The 25630-nt window shown below is 43.1% G+C and overlaps 1 protein-coding gene across 1 annotated transcript in view; it reads left to right on the top strand.

Annotated features, from left to right (window-relative positions):
- The window catches only part of immt (inner membrane protein, mitochondrial (mitofilin)), a 29636-nt gene that overhangs the window by 970 nt on the left and 3036 nt on the right, over positions 1–25630 (top strand). The window contains exons 3-13 of the mRNA XM_056601247.1: positions 226–418; positions 1617–1731; positions 12548–12634; positions 14198–14374; positions 14543–14676; positions 20855–20958; positions 21138–21273; positions 23482–23611; positions 23694–23917; positions 24024–24155; positions 25276–25405. Coding sequence (XP_056457222.1) covers positions 226–418; positions 1617–1731; positions 12548–12634; positions 14198–14374; positions 14543–14676; positions 20855–20958; positions 21138–21273; positions 23482–23611; positions 23694–23917; positions 24024–24155; positions 25276–25405 — 1562 coding nt within the window. The remainder of the gene's footprint in view (positions 1–225; positions 419–1616; positions 1732–12547; positions 12635–14197; positions 14375–14542; positions 14677–20854; positions 20959–21137; positions 21274–23481; positions 23612–23693; positions 23918–24023; positions 24156–25275; positions 25406–25630) is intronic.

Genomic DNA, 25630 nt, shown 5'->3' with positions numbered 1-25630 from the left:
TTCATAGGCTATAAATAATCACATCTGCGGCCTTATCATTGATTTTCAAATCACCAGAACACCCTCATGCTTTCTTTGAGTAAACGGGTTATAGAAATAAATTAATCTTGGGGACTACTCCGGCTACCCGCTCACCAGGGCCACAATGTTCTGATTCATTTTATGCAGACATTTTTACCCTGCATCTTTTCTGATGTCATCTGTTTTTCTTAATTTCTTCTGCAGTGGTTCAGCTGCTAAAATAGTTGCAGCAGGCTTGGTTTCATTTGGAGGTGGAATCGGGGGTACGGTCCTATACGCTAAATGGGACTCAAAGTTCCGGACCACGGTGGAGAAGAATGTTCCGTACTCAGATTTGTTATTTGGATTGGCTTTAGGGCCTGCTACCTCTTTGGATTCCACTCCGACCAAGAAACAGGTATGAATTAATGCCATTCCGTCGCAGTTTATTTGAAAGCAATCGCATTATGATTACAAGTGAATGGAGGGACCTTGTTTGCGTCTCAGAACCCGACAAAGTCGTTTGTCATTCATAATATCGTCTGGAGGCGCACACAGCTTTTGGCCGTGATAATATGTATTATATGATATTATTTAGATATAGAGCTCCAGGACTGTAACGCAAGTGTTGTACACTTCCTTGTTATTTGGATAACTGTTCTATTTTTGGTGTTATGGCGCATAACACGTCGGACTCTCGTCTCTGGTATTTCTACAACGAGACTCATAGTGGGGGTTATCTCAGCCAAGGTTGAGAATGAATTGGAAAGGAACTTTGGCTTTGACTCCCTCAAGAACATGAACCACGACATGGAGGAGGAAGGGATTGTTGGCGGCGAATGTCTCCCGCTTGAGCCCCGCTGAGGGACCACTGCCGGAGGCGGAGGTGCCTAAGCGCTGCCCGGCAACAATCCCTTTCTCCTACTTGTCGCGGTTCAGTCTACTTCACATTGATGTGGACGTGGAAGAACCAGGAACGTCGGAGAACCCAACGCGGTCGTTTGAGATTCATAATATCGGCTCACACAGCTTTTGGCCGTGATAATATATATTATATGATATAGATATCTATGTAGGCTATATGATAATATTTAGGTATAGAGCTCCAGGACTAAGAACAGAACACGGCTAAAGGCTGTGCGCCTCGCCATTGCAATACATCCACTGTAAACAGAGCGCATGGTACCGTGGCTGCAAGCTGCTCAGGGCCACACCCCCACCCTCCTCCTTGACCTGCCTCGCTCCTCCTCATTTGCATTATAGCTATACAGACGCCAAAACAGCGCATTTGGGGGAAGCTCAATGTGCGACTGGCTCGGAGTGGCTGTAACTGCACCACGGCTAAGTTTCGGGAACGTCTTTGAATACTGTGTTAGTTGCCCACTAATACCTATATTAAAGAATACATAAAATAGAATGTCATGGGACCTTTAACCAATCATATTGTCAGAAACGCTGTGTTTGTCTTTGCAAAATAGTTTAGATGATTTTAATATATTTGTTATTGAATACTCTCCTAATGATGTCCCCTCGTCGGTCGCAGCCCACCTCCTGCTCAGTGTTAATCCCCTGGGACTCAGCCTTACCTCTACTCATTGTTTGGAACATTTGTACAGCTGGAGTTGGCCCAGCCACCTTCTCTGATGCTAGAGGAGGCCAAATCATCCAAGAATAAAGCAAAGAAAGTTCCATCTGTGACGGCCGCGACAACCCCTGCCTCGAACATAGAAGGTAAGGAAGGAGCACAAGACAACATGCTGCCATCATGAATGTCATTTTGTAACATTGTAAAACAGAATCAAATGAAACCATAGGTTGTCTCACAGCTTCACTGCTTGACACGAGCCAACTGTCGTATGCTCAATGTTCCGTAAGCATGCTAACATGCTAAGGCTAGCCATGCTTATAAGGGAGCATGCTAAGGGCTCCCTCAGACCCTATCAGGAGCAGCAGTGTTTACCCCAGACTGCTGTGGTAATGTGGGAGGGTAACATCATGGTCCATTATGTTGTGAACTTAACCCCCCCAATCAAGAAGGTGGCGAAAAGGGCCTAAAAGCAGTTTGGCAACTGCCATTAAATGACACAAGTTAAACCCCGTAGGGGCCCTATTCCTCTATATCCTAGAATTCAAACAAATGGAAACAAGTGCAGTAATCTTCTTGGCTTTTTTGCAGACCAGTCTCTTCAATCTTCCCTGGTTGTGTTTCTCCAAATGTGGATCTGTTTTCCACCTTTCGCCGCAGTCCCCCTCAGGTGAGGGTCGGACTGAGCCCCGGAAGTTCTAGTCTCTGAAGCCGACTTTTGATTGATTCAATATTGCTGTTTATTAGCATAATAGTATCTGCCTATAACTTGGGTCGACCGAGGGTTATAATTGAATGACCTCGTATTTGTATAGCCTTTAATCACTGTTTCAAAGGGCTTAATCGGCGATATGATGACAGCCCCCGGGCCCCCAGAAGGCAAGAAATAACTCCCTTAATTAGCCAAGGTCAAGACCAGGTCAGCCTGTGTCCTCTGATGGGTTAGGGTGCTGTATGGCCTGATGTAGGGTGCTGTCTGACCGGATGTAGGGTGCTGTTTGACCTGATGTATGGTGCTGTTGGACCTGATGTAGGATGCTGTCTGACCTGATGTAGGGTGCTGTCTGACCTGATGTAGGGTGCTGTCTGACCTGATGTAGGGTGCTGTTTGACATGATGGGGTAGGGTGCTGTTTGACCTGAGTAGGGTGCTGTTGACCTGATTAGGGCTGCAAGAACGAATCGATAAAATCGATTACTAAAAGCGTTGGCAACGAATTTGGTCATCGATTCGTTGAGTCGCACGATTAATACGAGTCACTCGTAGGCGCGGTACTGTTTACAGCCAGCCACCGACAGCCAGGTTGGTTCACGGTTCATTCGACCACAGCTTATATTTTGGTAATATCTTAACACCGGACTGTAGGCCTATATAAAAGTGTTGTAACTTCACTGTCTGGGTTAAAAAAACTCCTTCAACTCTGTATCTGTCTAGTACAACCAAAAACAATGTCAGCTGCTGCTGATGCAGACGGTGTGCAGACGGGCTTGGAGTCGGCACCTCGTGCATCAACAGTCATTCAAAGCAACGGTAGTAATCACACAACCGGACGGTGTAGAAAGTCTGGTCAGTTAAAAATAGTAATCCAGTGTTTAAATCCATGTTAAAATAGGCAGGATATAGAGCTAGTTAGCTTAAAAATTATGTGTTCAGGTCTGCTCAGTAATATGATGAGTCTATGGGCGGTCGTTAATTTGCATGTTATTAACGTTTTTTTTCCGACAGTTGAAGTACCAGAAAGCCATGCTCTCTGGCGATAGCTACCTACAGCTCTTTATTGCTAATATTATTTTAATATTTTCCAGTCTCAATAAAATATATTAGTTGTAATTTGGGGCGTATTCAAATAATATATTTTCGATAATATATATAGCCTATTTGTTTTGTTAAATGTCATTAAGCCTAATAAGGTATATTATGTACAAAGTTCTTCATCAGTGATATAGTTTAATATAAGTAACGACTACAGGGTGTCCGCGGAGGTCTTAAAAGTCTTAAAAAGTCTTAAATTCATTTTTCTAAATTTAAGGCCTTAAAAAGTCTTAAATTCGTCAAAAATGTCATATGCTGGTCTTAAATTTATAACTCAGAGGTCTTAAATTTGTCGGGGCAGGGTTAATTTATTTTTATTTTTTCTCGCGGGACTTTTCGGGAAGGAGATGTACGAGGGGCTACTTTCTTGCTAGCTGCATATATAAACGGATGTCTGCGCGCTTGCTAGCTAGTCTGCAACAATGGGTAAATGCAAGTTCAACGTCAGTTGGCTGGAAGACGTCCGTTTCCGAGGTTGGCTAGCGTCCGTTGCCAACCCAGAACAGGCCAGATGCATTCCGTGCAAAAGTAGCCTACATTCAAGCTCGGCACCATGGGGATTAAGGCTGTCGTCAGCCATATGCAGAGCCAAAAACATAAAACCTCTGCCTGGAGCCACACACAGACCCCAGCCATTTCTACGTTTTCCATCTCTGCCCCGGCGCCACCGCCGCAGACGGTCCGCGCTGCTAGCACTGACCTGAGGGTAGCATTTGGTGCGACACAAACACTGAAAGCGGAGGTGTTGTGGATTCTAAACACAGTGGTCAAGCACCAGTCCTACAACTCGAATGAGGGGATAGGAGATCTCTTCGGTTTGATGTTCCCTGACTCTCAAATCGCGAGCACCTTTACTGCTGGAAGGGACAAAACGGCGTATATAACTCGCTTCGGACCAGCGCCTTTCATCCGAAACGAGCTAATCTGCAGCGTCAACAAGGCTGATTTTGTTTTGATATTTGAGACGTTGAACCACGCCACTAAAAGCAAGCAACTTGACGTGCACGTCCGATATTGGGTCGGAGATCGAGTGCATTCCCGGTACTTGGGCTCGCAATTCATGGGGCCCCACATATATGGGGGTAAAAGGGATGATGATACATAATATTTTTTAGACAATATGCTGAATCTTTTCACTTACGAATTAACACTGTCGGCTATTTTTGCCAGCATGCCACCCTAGCCATATTATGGGCAACCGTGTTCCCCTTGGCTGTGATTTGAACTTTGAATTCCTCGTAGGAGTTCATAATAATACATTGCTCGCCTTGGATGAAATACACCGCTCTTGCGCGATTTATTTTGCATAAGGGTGAGTCAAATGACGCGAGAAACGCCCCTTTTATGTGAACACGCATTGAACCTAAAGCGGAAAACCTGGTTCTACTAATTGAATCTAAAGTGAGCGTCGTGGTACCATTTAACTGTGATTGCGAGTTGCGGCTCTGTCGAGCCAGGTTTTCCCAAGAAAGCCTGGGTATGTTCAACGAGGTTCGTGGTATACCCCCCAGGTCTTACTGAAGGCATTTATTTAATGGTGAAAATAAAATTAATCAGTGGCGTAAATATCGACGGTGCAACCGGTGCAGCTGCCCGGGGGCCCAGACGCTGTCACCCCCCTCTCAACAACTCACAACTTGGGTGCACCATAAATACGTGCTGGTGCACCCAAATTAAAAATTTTGGCGCACCAGTGCACTCAAGGAAAAAGTTAGTCTGGAGCCCTGGAGTATCACTTTATGTTCAATAAACAGGCAGAAAGTAAACTTGAATGAGTCTCATTGAGTGACACGCATGCTATGCTTGGGTTGTAATACAGCGGGATCCCCCCCACCATCGCCGGTTTAAGGTCTTAAATTTCATTCAAGGTGGTATTAAAAAGGTCTTAAAAAGTCTTAAATTTGACTTGCTTAAACCTGCAGATACCCTGGACTAGAATTCAATGCCACAGTGGTACAAGCGTAGTAATCAAGAGGGCGGGTGCTGATTCTCTCCACTGTCAGCTATATTTTTGCTCTTTTAGTCTAACTTATTGGCGCAATCGGCCTCTTTGATTTTAACATTTTAGTATGATTTAGTACGATGGTATGATAATCATACGACGTAATGACGAGCTGGGACGCCTGGCTGGTATCGGCTGGCTGGCTGCGGCTGGCTGCTGGCTCTGGCAGGCTGACCGACTAATTTGTGTCCATAAAAGCGTTGCGACCCTTTCGGCAGGAAATTGGTCGCAACCAGAGGTATGGCTGAATGAGAGACCAAAGCAGCCAGTCACATTCACCATGGCTGCTGTAAAAAGCAGCTGTAGCTGGCTGCTTTCAGTCGCAACCAAAAGCCTATGTTATCAGTTAACATCTCATTGAACCGAATTAGGGATCGACCAATACAGATTTTTTGGGCCGATACGATACCGATATTTTTTCATCAGCCTTAGCCGATACGCCGATACCAATTTTTTTTTTTTTCTTATTTAGAGCCGATACTGCTTTGCTCCCTCAATCATAACAATTACACTGATAACAAATGTTACTAGTCTCAATTTTTGAACTTCAATCTAAAAAACAATATTTAACAAATAGTAAAAACAGGTGAGGTAGAACAAGTAAGAACAAGTAGATAAACAATATTTAACAAATATTAAAAACAGGTGAGGTAGAACAAGTAAAAAAAAATAGAAATCTGCAAATAAATATTTAAGCTAGGGCCCGACCGATTCATCGGCCTGCCGATTTAATCGGCCGATTCGAGCCTTTTTTTTAAATAATCATCTGCCAAAAAGACGCAGATTACAACCGATTTATTTTTATTTATTTATTTATTTATTTTTTAGAAATGTTATTGCGCTTAGTATCCTGCAGATTGCGCTCCTACTCGCCTAGCTAACTAACAACTTTAGCTGGAGTGAAAAAGAGGAGATTGAATTTTACCGTACAACATGAAAGCACGCTTGCTCAGGCAGCTGCGCGCTCACCTCACCAATGTACACAAGACGCGTTGTTTAAAGGGCAACTTCACCCATTTCACATAAGCTTTGTATTTTTAGAACCCCCCCGCATATTTTTGAATGGTCTAGCATCATTCCCTTATTTTCTGAAGAGACTGGAGAGATCCGTATCGATTTCCAACACTTCCTGTTTTTTATGACGCAATATGACGATTTTTGCGTACAAGAAAACAGGAAGTGTAAGAGGAGATGATTCTCGTAAGACTACAACCACTAGTCCCACCCCCCTCTAGGGGGTGGGACCCACTGACGCTACAGACCTATTATGCCGCTTTTCCACCGCACATGTGACTCGACTCGACACGACACGACTCGACACGACTCGACACGGTAGCAGCGCGGGTGCTTTTCCACCGCAAATAGTACCTCCGGGACGTGGGCGGGGTCGTCTGCGCGAAAGGGCCGTGACGTATTTTTGTACGCGACGCAAACAACACCTACGTAACCCACACATGGACAGAACCCACATAACAACAATGGAGAACATCGATGCGATGGTATTCGTGTTCGTATTATTAGCTGGCATGTTGAAGAAGTGGAATATGTTGGCTGCGACGCTACTATGGCTGTTCTATCGTTACCAGCATGGTTGCCATGTCGCTCTCGTGACTTCGTCACACTCTCTGGCCAATCAGTGGCCGGCCGTCTGCCGACGTCACCTTTTAGCATCGGCTCAGCCGCTTGGAACCTAGAGCGAGGCGGTACTAGAAAAAGCAGCCACTTGAGGTACTAGATCGCGGTGGAAACGCAAAAAAGGCGAGCTGAGTCGAGTCGAGTCGTGTCGAGCTGGTACCATGCGGTGGAAAAGCGGCATTAGAGCAGTGCCAGTGGGTGGGACTTCACCAGCAGAAACTAACATCCACAGCGTCTGAAGCTAAGATAACAGAGGCTGTTGCTAAAATTGAAGTACATTGGCGGAGGGTACTGGATCTGACAAAGAAGATGGCTCCATGCAAAAGTTCACCATTTCGAAAGAAACACAAACGAGGACTACCGTATTTTCCGTACTATAAAGCACACCGGATTATAAGGCGCACCTTTAATGAATGGCCTATTTTAGAACTGTTTTCATATATAGGGCGCACCGGATTATTAGGCGCATAGAATAGAAGATACTGCAGTCAAACGTTTGACTGGGGTTGCGTTATGCATCGACAAGACCGAGCTGTGCTAAAGAGAATGTCAACAAAACAGTCAGATAAAGTCAAACTGTATTAAGCGTTCTGACAACTCCGGTCACTCCCATGGTAACGATGTTCAAACGTTAATGTGCATATTAACAATATCTGATCAATATCTCTTAACAGTAAGCTCACCTTTTTCAGTTCATTCCCCGTCTACGAATCCCTCGAATTCTTGTGTGTGCGAATTGAACAGTTGGGCGAGTACGGCATCCAACATGCCCGGATTCCTCTCGTCATTATCCGAGTCAGTGTCGCTGCTGTTGCCTGGCAGTTCAGTGATTATTCCTGCCTTCGTGAAAGCTTGGACCACAGTGGAGACTGTTATATCAGCCCAGGCATCCACGATCCATTGGCAGATAGTGGCGTAAGTCGCCTGGCGCTGTCTCCCCGTCTTGGTGACGTGTGTTTGCCTTCTTGGCCCCGTCCACACGAAGCCGATTTTTTGGGTGAAGCCGCATAAAAAAACGCTTTTGGTGGACACGGCCTACGGCCACACCAAACGCGTGTAACGTGCCTAACTTGTCGCTTGATCATTGTGTGTCACAAAAATGGTTCAACGCGCCTGTGGCTGCGCTGGATTTAGGAGTCAGAGGTAGGAAACCCAAACGCCGCCATGTTTGGGTGCATGATAGAGTTTAGATCGGGTTAGATTAAATAATCTCGGATATAAATAACAATAATATAGTCCGCCAAGACGTTGAGGTTGCTTAGCGACCAGAGACGCTGTCCATGCAAGTGAATGGAGCGTTCCCTCTTCGTCATAACTATCAAACCAAACATCCTTCAAATTCAACGAGCGAAAACATTATGAAATTAAAATGCACATTTCTCGCTAAAAATGTTTACATAAACGCATTTAATGGCGTAACTATGTTACTATTTCCACCCAGAATAAGGAAAGATGTCGGCCGTATGCTTCTGTGCAAGCGTCACTACTCTAGTGACGTCGGTTCAAGCTCCACGCTGATTTGTTCCATTAGTAGATGGAACAAGGAGGTGTCCGATAGGCGGAGATGATCAGCGGGAGTGGCCGCCAGCGAAGCTGTGCATGGTGGGAGTTGTTGTCTTCAATCCACAAGCGCCAAAAAGTCACTTTCTGCCTTTTCTCGGTCAAGACGGCACCAAATTAGAATTTTATTTTATTATTCGACTACATATAGGACCCAATTTCAATACATATTCATGTCTGCACCGGTGAAATGCGCATGTTGTGCCTGTTTTTCTTTAGGTCCCAGGCCATGTTAATTTGTTATACTGTAGACTCTAACGGTGAGACCATACTGCTCAGCACGCACGTGTTAGTCACTGCTCACGAGCGCAGCACATTGGGAGTTATTTATTTATTTTACATTACACTCATTTTTGACTGTAAATGTATTCTAAAACACTCAAAGGTTCTGCATTCAATTCACATATTCGTCAAAAGTGTTTAAAGTATATTTAAGGTATCAAAAACTACGTTTTATAGGCTTTTTTTTGGTTTTGTTTTTAATCGGCCGATTAAATTGTAATCGTAATTTTTCTCTGAAAATAATCGGCATCGGCACTCAAAAATCAATATCGGTCGGGCCCTAATTTAAGCATAAATAAAATAATGACACTATTGCACACAGTAGCAACAAGAATATCAGGAAAGTGTAAACAGTAATACAGAACAAATAACAACTTTTTGTTCATATAAGAATTGTGCATAATATTCACATTCCCCCACAAATTGCAGATGTTGCAGTGAGCCTTTCCTAGAGTAGGCTCAGTGAAATGCTGCCACACTGGATTTTTTTTCCGCTCTGCCATTTCTTTAAAATAATAAACAAAAGCACAGATCAGTGTCAATCTTGTTGTGCAATCATCTTAGATTCATATCACCCAAATTATGTGTGCAATGCATCATATGGATGGATGCATATGATTAACTGTGCAAGGGTAAAAGGCTTCCTTCAACATCTACAACACTGACTTGATTATGTATTGCCTGCTGACATATTGTAAGACAGATATAATCTAAACGGCATCAACGTTAAAATGAATACATATTCAACCAAGTATAAAACATTCCTCAAGTTTGAAAAGCGTGTGTGTCCCAATGAGTGAAACACACACACGCACAAACTTCTGTTTGGTAGCTGACGCTGACTGAATAACTCAACCACCATTGAACTGGATTGATAACGTCAGCAAACGGCTCTAAACACAAGTAAGGCCAACACGGTGCACTTATGTCTGGTACATGATAAACTATAACACAAATTAATATTCAACTACGTATAAAACATATCTCATCATTAAAGCTCTTCTTAAGTGGGGGCTGCGCTTTGATATCACTGCGATGGCAACTCCGCCCCCGCTCTAAGTAGGGAGAGAGGGAGAGACTGCAACGGGTAGAAGGGAGATCGATGTTTTGTTGTGGTGGAAGGAGCATGCGAAAACATTTGGCAACGATTGCGCAGAATGTTCTCTCCATCCCGGCATCGAGAGCTGCGATTAAGAGAGACTTTTCCACGGCTGGATTTGTGATTCAAGAACGGAGAACGAGCTAACAATAAAGCTCATTCATTTGAATGATGTTTAGCTTGTATGTGATTTATCGCGGGCACGGGTCGGATAACGGGCCAAATATGAACAGGTCTGGATCTAGTGCTGAACTTTGCGGTGCAGGACTCGACACACACCACACGCATCAAAACCTCAGCCAGGTGGCTAAATAAAACTCACACAAACACCAAGGAACAACGTCGGCATTACTTAATCCTATGACCAGTGTTCGTAACAGCTACCGCATGAATACATATAGCCACAATGGCAAGCCGTTTTATAGACGAGGCATTCGCATTCCCGTTTTCCACTTAGACCCACAAACTTGCTTAGCTATAGTTGCAAGCAAAGCACATATAGAGCATGCATTTGGCATTCGTGTTTCCATTTCCCCCCCCCCACACGCACTTTCTTTAAGTTTAAAACGTACCGTTGTTTTGTAGAGCAGGCTTCCGGCACTCTTCTAGTGGGGGAGGGGCAATGCATGGTCTGCAATGAACTGCAGCGTCACTAGTAACACGGAGCTGCCTGTGTGGACGCCTGTTTGTAAATTATGGCGAAAAAAATATCGGCGAAAATCAGCCGCGTATCGGCCGATACGATACACCTAAAAAATTTGAATATCGGCCGACCGATATATCGGTCGATCACTAGACCAAATAAATATACGTGTGTCAGTATAATAAAAACTTAGGCCTACATAAAATAATATATTGGTTAGATATACAGTATATAGGCCACGATGGGCGTGTTTATTTTAATTAGTAATGCAGTGATGGATTATATATTAATAGTTGATTAACAATTGTATGACAGTTTACAGTTGTTTTGTCATCTGTGTTGATGTGCCCACTGATACAATTTGCCACTCCTACATAATGAGCATTTCAATGCCTTACAAATCAGCCCCCTCCCCACAAAAGCTATATATTATTGTATGCATGTTTTTATTATACTGACGCACGTATATTTATTCTGTTCAATGAGATGTTAACTGATAACATAGGCTTTTGGTTATGGTAGCAGCCATGGTGACAGTGGCTGCCTGCCACAGGTCGCTCATTCAGCCATACCTCTGGTTGGTTGCGACCTATTTGCTGCAAAAAGGGTCGCAACGCTTTTATGGTCGCATCCTAGTCGGTCAGCCTGCCGCGGCCAGCGGCCAGCCATGGCTGGCCTGTCGTCGCAGCCAGCCAGCCGATACCAGCCAGGCGTCGCAACCCGTCATTACATCGAATAATTATCATACCATCGTAGTAAATCATACTAAAATGTTCAAATAAAAGAGGCCGATTGCGTCAATAAGTTGGACTAAAATAGGAAAAATATGTGCAGACAGTGGAGAGAATCGAACACCCGCCCTCCCTCTTGATTATTAACCTAGCGTCACTACCACTTGTACCACTGTGGCATTGACTTCCAATTGTTACACTTATCTTAAACTATATCACTCCATACGGAGAACTTTGTACATAATATACCTTATTAGGCTTAATGACATTTAAGAAAACAAATAGGCTATATATAATATATAAAATACATTATTTGAATACGCCCCAAATTACAACTAATATATTTTATTGATACTGATCGAGCAACGATTTCACCATTTTAAACTGTAATTCAATAGAAAAAATTCAAATAATTTTAGCAATAAAGAGCTGTAGGTAGCTTTTGCCAGAGAGCATGGCTTTCTGGTACTTCAACTTTCGCATTTTCTTTTTTAATAACATGCAAATTAACTGATTAACGACCGCCCATAGACTTTGAACGACCAAGCCAGCCAGCGTCCACAGTGACTGAAAGCAGCCAGACGAGCGACCAACACAGCGACCAATGCGATCTACGTCGCCACCAATGCGACCTACGTCGCGACGCACATCTTTGGCCATTCAGAGAGCTCGGCCCTACTGCTCCCAGAGGCAAGCTCCTGCTACCACAGCATGGAGCTGTTCCTCATAGGGAGCTTGACCATGAAGAGAGTGAGGGGCATTGCCCATTGACTTCATTATAAATACTTTAATAATTATAAAGTACCTTGAGAGAAAATAAGAAGCGCACATCTCAATGTGTACGTTTTGATGTTGAGGCGAAAGTTCTGCTACAAACATCAGAAGAGAATAAATACCAAAAAACAAGAACAAGATAACATAAGTGTGAGAGCTAATGAGATTCAGAATAACAAGGTTTGTATTTCTTTGCAACCACACGAATAAGTGTCTAGAGTCCCTAACAGCTGCTAGAAGCACATTACTTCAGACTCTTTTTAGTGGAGGCGTCTGGCTGAACCTTGGATACACTCACCTGGCTCCTGGATGTTTTGCCTTGAGCCGTGTGTTTCCAGCACTCCGGCAACACGTTGTGTTTTTGCGATGCATCACCATTTCAGAGTTGTAGTAGTGGGTCCCATAATGACATGTGTCCCTCCAGAGGCTTCAGCAGAGGCCTCCCACATCATCTCCTCTATGGGCGAGGTCCCTTCGGTCCCAGCTCCTCAAGACACGGAGGCACCCAAAGGTGAACCACTAAACCCCCGTCTGCCTGCGGCCCCGCCGCCGCCACCGCCGCCACCGCCGCCACCGCCGCCATCACTTCTCCCCTTTTCTTCTGCTCATTGGTTTATGTGGTGTTTTAATTATTTTAGATCTTAAGTGTATAATATGTCATTTCTGCAGCTAGCGGTCTCTCAATAAAATAGTAACGAAATACTTTGTTTGGTGAAGTAGGGAACGTGGGAGTTAGGGTTAGGGCTAATGCTAATGGTAGGGTAACCCTAATCCTAGGGTAACCTAGGGTTACCCTCACCCTAGGGTAAGGGTGAGGGGAAACCCTAACTCTAGGGTAACCTAAGGTTAGGTTAGGGTAACCCTCACCCAAACCCTAGGGTATACCTAGGGTTAGGGTTACCTATAATATAATATAATAAAATATATACTACTTCCCATAAGAAATAGTAAAAAAACATTTATGAGAAACACAATCCACTGTGGACGGCATTGTTCTTCGGACGGATAAAAAAATACAAAAGCAAATGACCCCGCTGTAAGAAAGTCTTTAGTGGGAACACTAAATTAGCTCCGTGACTTTAGGAGAGTCTTTAGTGGGAACACTGCATTAGCTCGGTAACGGCAAGAGCCACTTGTCAAACATCGTGGTTAACATCGTAAGCTACATCGATATTAAGTGTGTTGTTTTGGTTAATTTCCCCTGAGGTTGGGGGTAAAAGTCAGATGTCGCCATAGACATGCGGCCGTTATTTAGCGGAACGTTACTGTGAATAAACTACGGATAGGTTTGTGCATTTCTGGAAAACAATCAGATGATGTAAGGACACAACTCACCAAAATATATCATGGGTCTAATAGGTTTTAGATATTTGAATTCAGAAATGTAACATATTATACCTTTTTATATTCAACATCCGTATTCCGTCAATTTACCGACACTGATTTCCTGTTTTTTTTCTCTCATGCACCCATTTCTTATCACATCATTTATTTTTATGTTCTTCCTTGTGTTGTTTTCATTTGAATTATCAGTTTTTCCCAAAGGGTGTTTTCCTGTTTTTCCAGCAGTTGGGGATGGATGCTTCACTTAATGTCAGTTTCTTTGCTCACCAAATTATAGATGGTAAAAAAGATCGAAACAACTGCTGTCTAATTTGGCTTGGTGAATAAGGTGCATACATTAAGGCAATAACAATGAACAATGAACAAAAGGAGATATATATATATATATATATATATAAAACACCATATAAACAAGCAGGAACATAAGCGATTAAAAAAGGATAAAATAGAATAAATAAATTAAAAACTAAAGTAAAAGATACTTAAAAATGTATAAGAATTTACAAATTGGTGATGGGTATGAGTGCCAGTGTCAGTCAGTGGTATGAGTGGGTATTCTAGCTGAAATGGTGGGTTCTTTGGCTCTTTAATGATCACAGTCTGCATGGGAGATCATTACTATCACGGTGGCGTCACCCCGCCCTTCATTTACAGCCAGTGCTTTGACCCACCCAATAGAACACTTGGGTTGAATGCAAGATTGAAATAAATATATGTTGCGTTTTTATAGAACAGTGTGAAGAATGCCATCAACATAGCCCCCCAGAGACGGCACTAAGCAGCGAAGAGCCTTCAGAACCAGGAGACGTGTTGACGGCACCAGAAGAACCTCTCAAGGAGCGGCCGGCTGAAGAAGTCACCGCTAGGATAGCCCAGCAAGACCAGGCTGACCAGGACACACTCGCGTGTAGGCTGTGTGTGTGTGTGTGTGTGTGTGTGTGTGTGTGTGTGTGTGTGTGTGTGTGTGTGTGTGTGTGTGTGTGTGTGTGTGTGTGTGTGTGTGTGTGTGTGTGTGTGTGTGTGTGTGTGTGTGTGTGTGTGTGTGTCATAATGAGTCCTTATCTTTGTTCTATAGTTGTGTCGGACAAGCTTGAGGACTCCCTGGCCAGCTCAGCCACCGCCACACTGCAGGCCATTGCAGCTCAGGAAGCTGCTCTCCAAGCAATTCTGCAGCACACTCAGAAGCTGAAGGAGGCGATGGAGACTGAGGTACTGCACACGCGAATACTCGCTCCAGAAAAAAACACCATCAAAAAAACATTAATAATTTTAAAATTAATAATCCCTATATACTCTCTGGAACCGATTTTGACAGTATCTGCATATTTTGTTGAAGATTTAATAGCTTTTGGAACGTTAATTAGTAGGCCTAAGTAGGTTGAAGTTCCTTAGTTTTTCCCCGTGAAAGCGAACAGCTGTTGCTCCGTTCCAAATCAGCTGTTCTCTGCCATCGGACCGGTCATAGAGCCCATAGAGTTAAAGTTGGTGGACTGTAACCTGTAAAATCCATAGATTTAGGAGGTCCCCTAGTGGCCGTTAGCTGTAAAAATCCATAGATTAGCCGCACCGTTATATAAACCGCAGAACCGAAAAATGGGAAAAAAGTTGCGGCTTATAGTCCGAAAATTACGGTAGTTCATAGTTCTTTTTTTCAATATGTTGCTGTAAGCTATTATTTTTTTCCGGTATTTTCAACATTGAGCCCCCTTTGTGGTTTGTCTAGGATGAAGTAGAGTGGTTGAATCAAGTATCGTAGCGAAATACAGTTTCTATCGTGTTTTATTGCACATTTAGCGCATTTTGTAAATCCCATGGATTTATGTTGGAAGACTCATTGATTGTTGACCGGAAACGGAAAGGGGGGGTTTTCACGTTTGGTTGTAGTCTTTTGGCTCGGTTCTAGCCCTGCTATTGAGATGGAGAACCGAGCGAAAAGACTACAACCAAACGTAACCAGCCCCCCTTTCCGTTTCCGGCCAACAAGCAATGATTCTAGGAGGTATTCTAGTCCGCTGAGCTATGGATTGTACATATTTATAATTCAAATTCGTCTCAACCTTTATACCACAGATCGTCTAGGGTCTATAGCATATAACCGCGTTGTCTGATGAATTCATTTTTCCCAAAAAAAATTTTTTAATACTTTATTTTTTAGAATCACCACGTGTCTGTACATTCAAATGTACACATGAAACAATGAGACAAAAAACACAACAACATTGACAACAAACTAGACACGCACATAAAGCAACATAAACAAACAAGCAAAACAAACAAACAAACAACAAACTCAATTTTTTTTTTTTCCCAATTTAACAGCTCTCGTTTTGAAGAATAATCACCGCGCCATTTGTTTCAATGGGAATCGCGACGGTCTATTCTTTCAACATAAAGTGTACATATTTATAACTTGAAATTCGTCCCAGCCTTTATACAACAGATACTATAGGGCAGCCGTTCTCAATCTGTGGTACGCGTACCACTGGTGGTACGCGAGCGCAAGTACGCGAGGCGCAAGTACGCCTGCGTGCTTGCGCAATAGCATACTGCCTGGGAAAAGTAACGTTCTGTAATCGACCCAGACATCACACCCCTCCCACTAAGCATGATAGGCCTAATTTTCAATGTGTGCCTGAGTACATTCTCCTTCAAACCTAAACATAGTTTATATTCTGACCTTATGGCACTTACTGCAGTATTTTTTAATACTGAATACGTTGTTTTTCTATGATACACTCATGATAGTTTGATGACAGTGTTATCGCAGTACACATGATTTCTCTCTTTGCTGCGCATGATTACTTATAACAGGATTGTTTGACTCCAGTATTTAAATATTTATGTTCAATTCTTTGAATGTTTTGATGCAGTACAATTTACCTCACATGATTGGTTGACTGCAGTTGTTAAAGTTAATATTCAGTGCTCTGAATGCTTTAATGCAGTATACTTGTTAATAACCTCACTAGATTGACTGGTATGTTATATGCCAGATGATATCCCCATTTGCTTGGTAGCCCTATTGAGGCAGTTGTTCAATTGTTAGTATTATCCCGTTGCAAATGTTTAAATACAATACATGAGTTATAGACAGTTGGTTGCTTCAGTCAAGTCCAGTTATGTGAATAATAAATTGTGTTATTAATATTAATGCCTTCTGTGTAAACTCTATGTAGTTATAGGCCTACGCACTTTATTTTAATTCCGGTGGTACTTGGAGAGCCAAATCATTTCTAAGGTGGTACTCATGATAAAAAGTTTGAGAACCACTGCTATAGGGTATATAGCAGGGCTCTACAGTGCGCCCATTTCACTCTCATTTGCGAGCGAATATTTCGGTGTGCGAACGAGAAAAACAAAACAGGAGCATGCGTGCGAGTGACTACTCCACAGCGCACTATACTGTGCGTTCACACCAAACGCGAAGGGACGAAACGATTCCATACAAAGCAACGATTCCATTTGCAGCGCGACACTTTTGCCCGGCACGGGCGAGCCCGTTCACGTGGATTTCAGGTGGATTTGCAGCACGCCACTTTTGCTCGAGTTGAAATATTTAAACTTTGCCGCGACATTCGCGTGATGACAGCCAATCAGCGTTCAACAGCGTGGCCACTGAGTGACGTGCGTAACGTAACAGCCAATCAGTTTTCAAGCGGCCTACCGTTCCCTGCAGTGCAGTCCGGGGTGAACCGCAGAATGGAGGAGAAAGTGATTGTTGCCGTTTGCGACTCCCCGAGCTCTATATAGAATAGTATATAATATAATTGTATTGTATACATAATTTCACGGCCAAAAGCTCTGTGCGCCTCCGGCTGGCCGTAGCGTGGGAGGCGCTACGGGAGGGTTTAGCGGGATTTGTTTACCTACGTTGCTATGGTTACCAGTCTACCAGTGTTCCACGGTTTATTAGGTATCTAAATCGCTGTCTAATCAATACTTCATTCACTGCCTCTTCCGTGGTCATTACAATATTATGAATAGACTGCGTGGAGAAAGTTAATGCTGTTACTGTAGTCGATAAAGCCTCCAAATTCAACCCCCGACTGGTTGAAGGATTTCGGGTGGCTAGTTTATGATGCTAAGAACATGAAAATGTTCTGTACATTTTGTAAGGAAGCCCCATTGGCAATGGCAAGCTCCTCTCTGTTTATAACGGGGAACCCTAATCTGAAACGCGATGCTGTGGTGAAACACATCGAGTCCACTAGGCATTCTCGCTGTCCCGATTTCTATATAAATCGCACCCAGCCCAATAACCCTGGTACGGTGGAAGCCGAAATTGGTGCTGTTTTGTGTAGCATAAATGTAATCTTGTCTATTTATTTGTCTTAATTTTGCTTTAGTAAGTTGTTGCTGTTGGTGTGTGCAATTTCTGCACGCTAATAAATGTTCTAAACAAAAACCTATTGTGCCCCCATTTTTTTCCCCTGTGCTCCTACATTTTTTAACTTAGAGGCACGAGTGCTCCTGAAAAAAAAAGTTAGTGTAGAGCCCTGGTCTATAGCATATAACCGCCTTTTCTGATTACAGTTTAATTTAACAGTAAGTTGACAACACCGCAACTGCAAATTAACCACAAGGCGATAACCATGGCAACTGGTCAAACAACACGGCGTTCTGAGCGCGCATCCGCCGAAATAACCCCCCTATTGAATCAAGTTAAACCGAGTGAGCGTGCCGTACACAGACACCAGTATGAACAAGTTCACAGTAACGTTCATCAGGCAGTAATACAGTACGTTCAGTTCACGTTCGCCCAAAATATGAACGAGTTCATGAACTATCATTCAATGAAGTCGTTCAGGCACAACACTGCCAGTCATAACTATGCTTTGTGTTTATGATTATTTTTAAGTTTACTAGAGCACAAATTGTTTATTGGAGTATAAGGTTATTTGTAGATGAAGCGTATAATTTTGTCTGTATGCGCCTACCTCAGCTGATCTAAGGTCTCAACTAACAAGGTCCACAGAGGGCTCAACTAACAAGGTCCACCCTTAACCAGAGTTCTTAACTAACAAGGTCCACCCTTGACCAGAGGTCTCAACTAACAAGGTCGACCCTTAACCAGAGGTCTCAACTAACGGACAAGCCAAGCCTTAAGACAAGCCTTCAAAGATATTCCGATGTTGGAATTGTAACGTCATTTAAAATGTAGTTCTAGACAAAGTTATGCCCGTCTAAATATCCTATGAGTGTAAAATAGTGTTACGAATGGAAGTTTGTGGATTTCAGGGATTATGATAAGTGAGGATACTTTAAATCATCCATGTTTTGCAGACGTGAGTTTTTGAGGTTGTTTTTCTATATCATAACTAACAGTAGGCAATATTGGGGTCAGAACAAATGATCGAGGTCATGTCCATGTATTGCACAATAAGTCGATGTCCTAATTATCGTGGACTAATGCCAGTTCAACCATCAATGATTTGGCGTGAACTAGATTGAACAATACAATAATCCAAAAGGTCTCTGTGCCATCCTCGGTATGTCTGCTAATACCCTGACGGCCAGCTAAACTCTTTCCCAAAACACCAAGACTCTGCAAACGTATTTCTCACTTCCACAGGTTTAATGGACGCATATGGGAAAAGGTGAAACTGCAACACACAAATAAAAAGGCAGAGAAATCAGAAATCTCATCTCAAACTAATAAACAAGAATATTTACTTGTGAAAAACATTTGGTTTGGTAATTTCAACACTGAGCGTCGTCAAATGATGACCCACGTGTGAACTAACATGGTATTCGTATAGCCGTAGCACATTTGAACTGTCTTGCAATGAAAACTATACAAACTTTTCAAAATAGTGATTAGTACCTTAAAATTAAATCAAAATACATACCAACGATGCTATGTAAAGCACAAGATTTTGACAGATGTGATTAAATTGTTCTGGATTTTACAGATTTGAACGGCACACTGAACCAGCTAGACGCAACTGAGAGTTTACTTCCTGGAGTCACGCGATAGGCCGATTGGAACCGCGCGTCTTAAAAGGGAACGCGTCCTGAATAGAAACGCATAGGAAATGCATGTATATTTTACCTGTAACATTGAACTTCTACTCGTAACAAAACAGCCTCGTAATGACAGGGCTGTACAGTGCGACAGTTTTGATCGCATTTGCTATTGAAATATTTAGCGTGCGAAGATAAATAAGTCCACTCGCACCGGTGCGAAAGGGTGAGAAGGACCCCTGCCGAAAAAAAATACGTCTTTCTGTACGGCTTTCAATGGCACCACTAAGCGCGAGTGAATGGGAGCATGATGGGAGCTTTGAATGTTGGGAAATGTATTTTGAGTTATAGGCTCGCCAGTTCCGCTCGACTACTAAAAAACGACATTTCCCGAACATTCACACGTTGAGGAAGAGGCTTTGTAACGGTCGCGGGAAATTCACTTTTTAAGCAAAACAGAAAAATGAAAAGGTATTTCCCTGTATTCTGAAGTTCTTCTTCATCAAATAAAGATGGAAACTTGTAAAAAGAATCCACGTATGGAAGAGATTGACTCGGCGACCACAAGCACGGAACCGGCACCTTCGGACGAGGCCGACTCCACCCATGACTCCGGCTGAATCCGAATACTTAGTACATGATGTTTGGAGATGACGTATCTCCCCTCAGATGCCGGCAAAATTACCTTGATAAGTTACCTGTTTTCCGTCTTGTCATCGTTGCTATTAAATAAAAAATGTCTCTTTTTACTTAATTACTTACTTTACTATTTTACTCTTTTTAATGTCTCTTTTTTTCGCCGCTTTCTACGACGTCTTTCTGGTGGTGTCGGGTCAGCCATCTCTTCTTCATTCGTTACCAGACTCCGGTTACATTGTGGGATCGCGTAGTGAACTCCGTGGTTTACTTTAGCGGTAGTACGCATTCGGAAACGTCTTCCGTACTACACAATGCGTACTGAACATTCAGACGCGCTATATTTTTGGCGTACTACAAAATGCATACTATATAGTAGTCAAGTATGAGTATTCGGATTCAGCCTTCGTTTTGTAAATATTGCCTCGAGGTAGGGGAAAGGACATCAGAGGTTAATAAATAAGTGTTTGTTAAATTTGTAATAATTACTTAATTTTGTTGAATGTGTTCACCACTTCTGGCTACTGATGTGGTGAACACATTCAACATAGTCACTTTACTATTTAATATGTTCATTGTCACTTTACTGTTAAATTTGTTCATATAGTGTTACTTTTGTATATACGTCCTATTCTGTTCATATAGTATTTTTATTTTTTTGACTGTAGTATACGTGCTACCAAAATTATTTTTGTGCTACTGAATTTTTTCACTTGCTAGCACCAGTGCTACCATTTTAAAAAGTAAGCGTACAGCCCTGAATGATAATGATGGTTATGATGTCCAGGTCTCCGCTGAGCAGAGGTCTTCCCACTGGAAGGATCTAGAAGATGCTGTATGTGCACGAAGTCGCAACGTAGAAGAGGCTGGAGCAGCTCTAGTGCAGGCCAGGTACAAAACATCTTGACCCCTGACACGCAATAAAAACTAGTAATCGTTTTACTTAAGCAAAATATGATGAAGATATAATATGGGTTCCTCTATATGGTTTTGATTCAACAGCAAGACTCCAGTTGTTGTGTTAATCACTTCTCCCCTGATGTGACCTCTGATGTCACCCCTGTGAGCAGAGCCTCTCTGGACTCCCTCCGGGCAGTGGTGGATTCGGCGAAGGACTCCAGGGTGGCGGCGCTCCGCCCGATGGTCCTTGCAGCGGAGGAGAACCTCCACAGCATGACGGTGGACCTGGACCGGGCCGTTGATAAGGTCTGTCCCCCTCCAATAGAATTCACCTAACCCTGACCTGGACCGGGCCGTGGTTAAGGTATTTTCTTTAAAGGTCCCATGACATGCCACCAGGTGTGAGTGTGATTAGCCTTACAAGCCGTTTTTGAAAATCTGCCCCTTATGACATCACAAGTGGGCGTGTCCACCTAGATGTGTGCTGGATAGTTCAGTCTATCAGACTGTCTATTTATCTTTTAATGTGCATTGTAGCACTTTGAGGTCATTGAGTTGATGTAAAGTGCGTTATAAATAAAATGTATTATTATTATTATTACCAGCCTACCCAGTGGACTGTAGCAAACGTTGCTATTCGTTCCTTATTTTGTACATTAGTCCAAGCGTCCGCTGCATGGACCATAATAAAGTCTGCCGCCAGTCAGAGTTTTAACAACAATGGACAACAACACAGAGAACACATTTCACACTTTGCTGTGTCTGTTGCTTATTTGGAGCCGTTCTCAGGTAGACCACTCTCACTGCTGATTTTTTCGAGTACGCAAACAAGCGTAAACATCGCTTGACGCCTTGTTTACCGTTTAATGGGAAAGAAGGCTCGTCGCCTTTATTATGTCCATGGTTGTCGCATGGACTATACGTCATCCAGCTCAGGTTGCGTAGCCGTGCGTGTGCGCGTGCCGGCTCATTAGTATCTGTACCGTAGCGGCCCGTACCGTAGTAGCACACCTCTCCCAAGTTGCCAAATTGGCCTGGCCTGGCCAGACTGGCCACACTCACACTGGCAGATTTGAGCATGGTTAGGTGTGAAAACGGCCACGGCCAAGGCCAGATGGCCTAGTGTGAGTTCACCCTTAGAAACAAATAAACCATCTTAACCATTGAAATGACTCAAATAAACCTTTTTGCTTAGCATCACCGCATACATACACTCTAAAGAAGCTGAAGTTAGTATGAACAGCAACATAAATATTAGCATGGAGAATAAACTATCACATTAAGTCCACTAAACACACATATCTCATAAACGATCACATAAAACATATTTTTACAACATACCGTGTTCCCAATTCTAGCCAGGTGCTGAACACATAGGGGGAAATCCTTACAATTGCGGAGCCATATTGATCTCTGACCGTAACATATTATCGCTCCATGCAAAGTCGCGAACTTCCGGTTCGGGAGTACCAAACTAAAAGCATGTAATAGAAAAGTAGAAACAACCAATAAAAGCATACGGGCAGCGATAATCGATAAAGCGATAAATAAGAGTTATTAAAATCCTTTTTTAAGAGTTACTTACAGCTGTGTTTAAAGTCTGCGTCCGAGTGTTCAGGCTTCCCAGAAACAAATAGTATAAGGTTTTTGTATGGGGCACTTTTCATGCATGACGTTTGCGTGCGTCGTAGAAATGGCGATAACTCACTCTTTCCTAAACCTCAGCCTAAAGCACATTTATTTAAATCACAAAGTGTTGAATTCCATCTGAAACAGTGGGCTTACTAGATATTTAAGATTGAAGCTTGTTATAATGGCACCATAAAATGTGCGTTCAACATTGACAATGGAAGTGTGTCAAAAGTTCATCAGAATTTGTAAATCAAAATAATCATAACGGTAATTCTAGTATTGGTGCAGACTCTCTAAACTCTTTTGTGTTTTAATATCCTTAAGGGTTGTATCAGCGGGTGACGTCACTTCTGTTGGTATTGAAGCAAGATCCCAAACAAACCGAGCTCGCCCCTCCCTACCGCGTTTCGTGCGTCCAGTAAAATCTATCATGAACGCAGCGCAAAACCACCAACCACTTGTCGGTGATTGGTTGGAATACTATTTATTTTGGTTTTGAGTGGTTAGTAGTACCATTTGTTTTTGTGTGCAATCTCGGAGCATAGGCTGCCTACAGAGACAGTTTTTTTTGATGGCCTGCTTAAGGGGCGGGCAGCTCGCGGATCGTGAGGAAAGATCAGATGAATGTGATAATCTATGTTTCGGCCTACAATCACTGTTACAACCGTTAATAGTCCAACCAATAATATGTGCATGTATTTATTGCAGGAATATGTTGTCCCCCCTGTTATACAAAAACAAAATGTATTCAAGCCATAGATTCAGGAGAGCTGTCTCTATATTTGAATGTCATGTGACGTGTCTCTGTGCAGTCTGTATTTTAATGTTATGTGACGTGTGTAGGTGCAGTCTGTATTTTAATGTCATGTGACGTGTGTGTAGGTGCAGTCTGTGGAATCGGAAGCTAAGATCGTCTCCCAGTACAGTGAACTGGTCAACGAGGCCAAGCAGCAGTTCCAGAGGGAGTTGAGCAGCATCACTCCAGAGATCCAGGCCAATTGGAAAGGACTGTGTAAGAGGACCCTATATACAAATGCACGCTGCTCTGTGATAGGTCCATCCCTCGCTGTATTGAGTCTGGGATCTCTCCCCAGCCGGCACGTTGTCCGTTGATGATCTCAACGCGCTGATCGCCCACGCCCACCGTCGCATCGACCAACTGAACCGGGAGATGGCGGAGCAGAGGGTTCGCGAGCAGGTTCACATCGAGGCGGCGCTGGAGCAGCAGAAGTTGGAGGACCAGAAGGCCTTGGAGAAGGCCGTCAGTCTGGCTGTGGAACACAACCTGGAGAGAGCACGGCTAGAACAAGAGAGGAAGGTGGGGATTGAGGATCCAAGAGGATCTGCTTATGGAAGCTTGCTCTGTAAATGCGTATTCTAAACTGACTTCAAGACGTTGACGGCCGTACCCGTTACTCCTGCAGCAGGTGGAGCTGAGGGAGGTGATGGAGGCGGAGATGAGGACGCAGCTCCGCCGACAGGCTGCCGCCCACACCGACCACCTCCGAGACGTCCTGAAGGTCCAGGAGCAGGAGCTACAGGCGGAGGCTGAGGAGGTCTGATGGTGGTCTCTTTCCAGATGTTTGTTGGCGCTACTCGTCGTTAGAAGGGCTTGTAAAACACAGCTTCTAGATGAGCGTCTCATTGGAGGTCATTTAAGCTGGCATTGCTATGCAGGGTATTGCATTGTTAATCGGATCATTGAAAACCTTCAACCAGACCAGATCAATAATAAAAACAGAATCCTCACCAATGACTAAATGTAAGGTGCAATAACATCTAAATGCATCTCCAACTTCCCAAAACCTGTCTGGTACCAGGCTGAGGAATCCCTTTATCCAATCACAGCGCTCCTCGCTCCTATGCCCTCAATCTTGGGTGGACGAGCGAACCACATCTTCCCTCATTACTAAAACTAATATTGATTATCCAAGTCTGTATTCTTTTACACAATCAACATTGCATTATCTTTATAAATAACGAGTCCAGTGACACACACCTATGATTTGGATAGAGGCTAAATCCCACTGGACAGGCTTACCTGAAGGTATCACTGGTGGTCAGGGTAGGGTTAGTATTAGGACGACCTGAAGGTATCACTGGTGGTCAGGGTTAGTATTAGGACGACCTGAAGGTATCACTGGTGGTCAGGGTTAGGGTTAGTATTAGGACGACCTGAAGGTATCATAAACCCTAACCCTAAAATAAGCTTTAATGTCCTCATTCAACCATGATCTGGTCTTTTACTATGAAATATAGTGAGAGGAATTAGATAATTAATGTGAGAAAATCTTATACAGGCCATTGTTTCAATTGAAATTATTTGGGAATTGAAATGTGAACATTATCTTGGTCACAAACGTCTTCTTATCAACCCTTAATTCACGTGTGACAATGCCAAAACAAATATGAATCGCTTATCCCATCCTTAGAAAGGTAAATGCAAAAGTATTTTAAGCTACATTTAACAATTATCAATTTAATTGTAAATAAAAGTTGGCATCATGTTCTGGATCCATTGGATCCATCTCTGAACTCTGATATTGCGGCTCACACAGAGGGAGGGTCTGACCGGAATGGGATCGGATTCGGAACACATCCGTCAAACATTTTGATTGATAATTGGTTGCTGTCATTGGTTAAAACGTGGCATGTTTAACCTTGTACTGTCTGTAGGTGCTGAGCAGTAAGATGATGGAGCAGGAGACGCGCTACCGCCAGCTGACCCAAGAGCAACTGGATAACTTCACCCTGGACATGAACGCTGCCTACGCCCGTCTGAAGGGGATGGAGGAGGCTATCGACAGTAAGACCCAGCAGGCCTCTCGCTTCTATGCATACATTTTTTTGTTTTATGTCATGAAATGATTTGATATATATAGCTTAACATATAAACAAAGACAGTAAAGTACTACACGATTATAATATAGAATAGGCTCACAAAGCAACCATCATTCAAGCAGATTCTTGAAAGACTGCATCAAAATAACTGACAACCAGGAGGACCTAGGTTATATATTTAGTTTTGTTC

The sequence above is a fragment of the Gadus chalcogrammus genome, chromosome 10 (assembly GCF_026213295.1).
Source record: "Gadus chalcogrammus isolate NIFS_2021 chromosome 10, NIFS_Gcha_1.0, whole genome shotgun sequence".
NCBI classification, from domain to species: Eukaryota; Metazoa; Chordata; class Actinopteri; order Gadiformes; family Gadidae; genus Gadus; species Gadus chalcogrammus.
The sequence above is the reverse complement of the archived record's forward strand: the minus strand, read 5'-3'. Positions and strand labels throughout refer to the sequence as shown.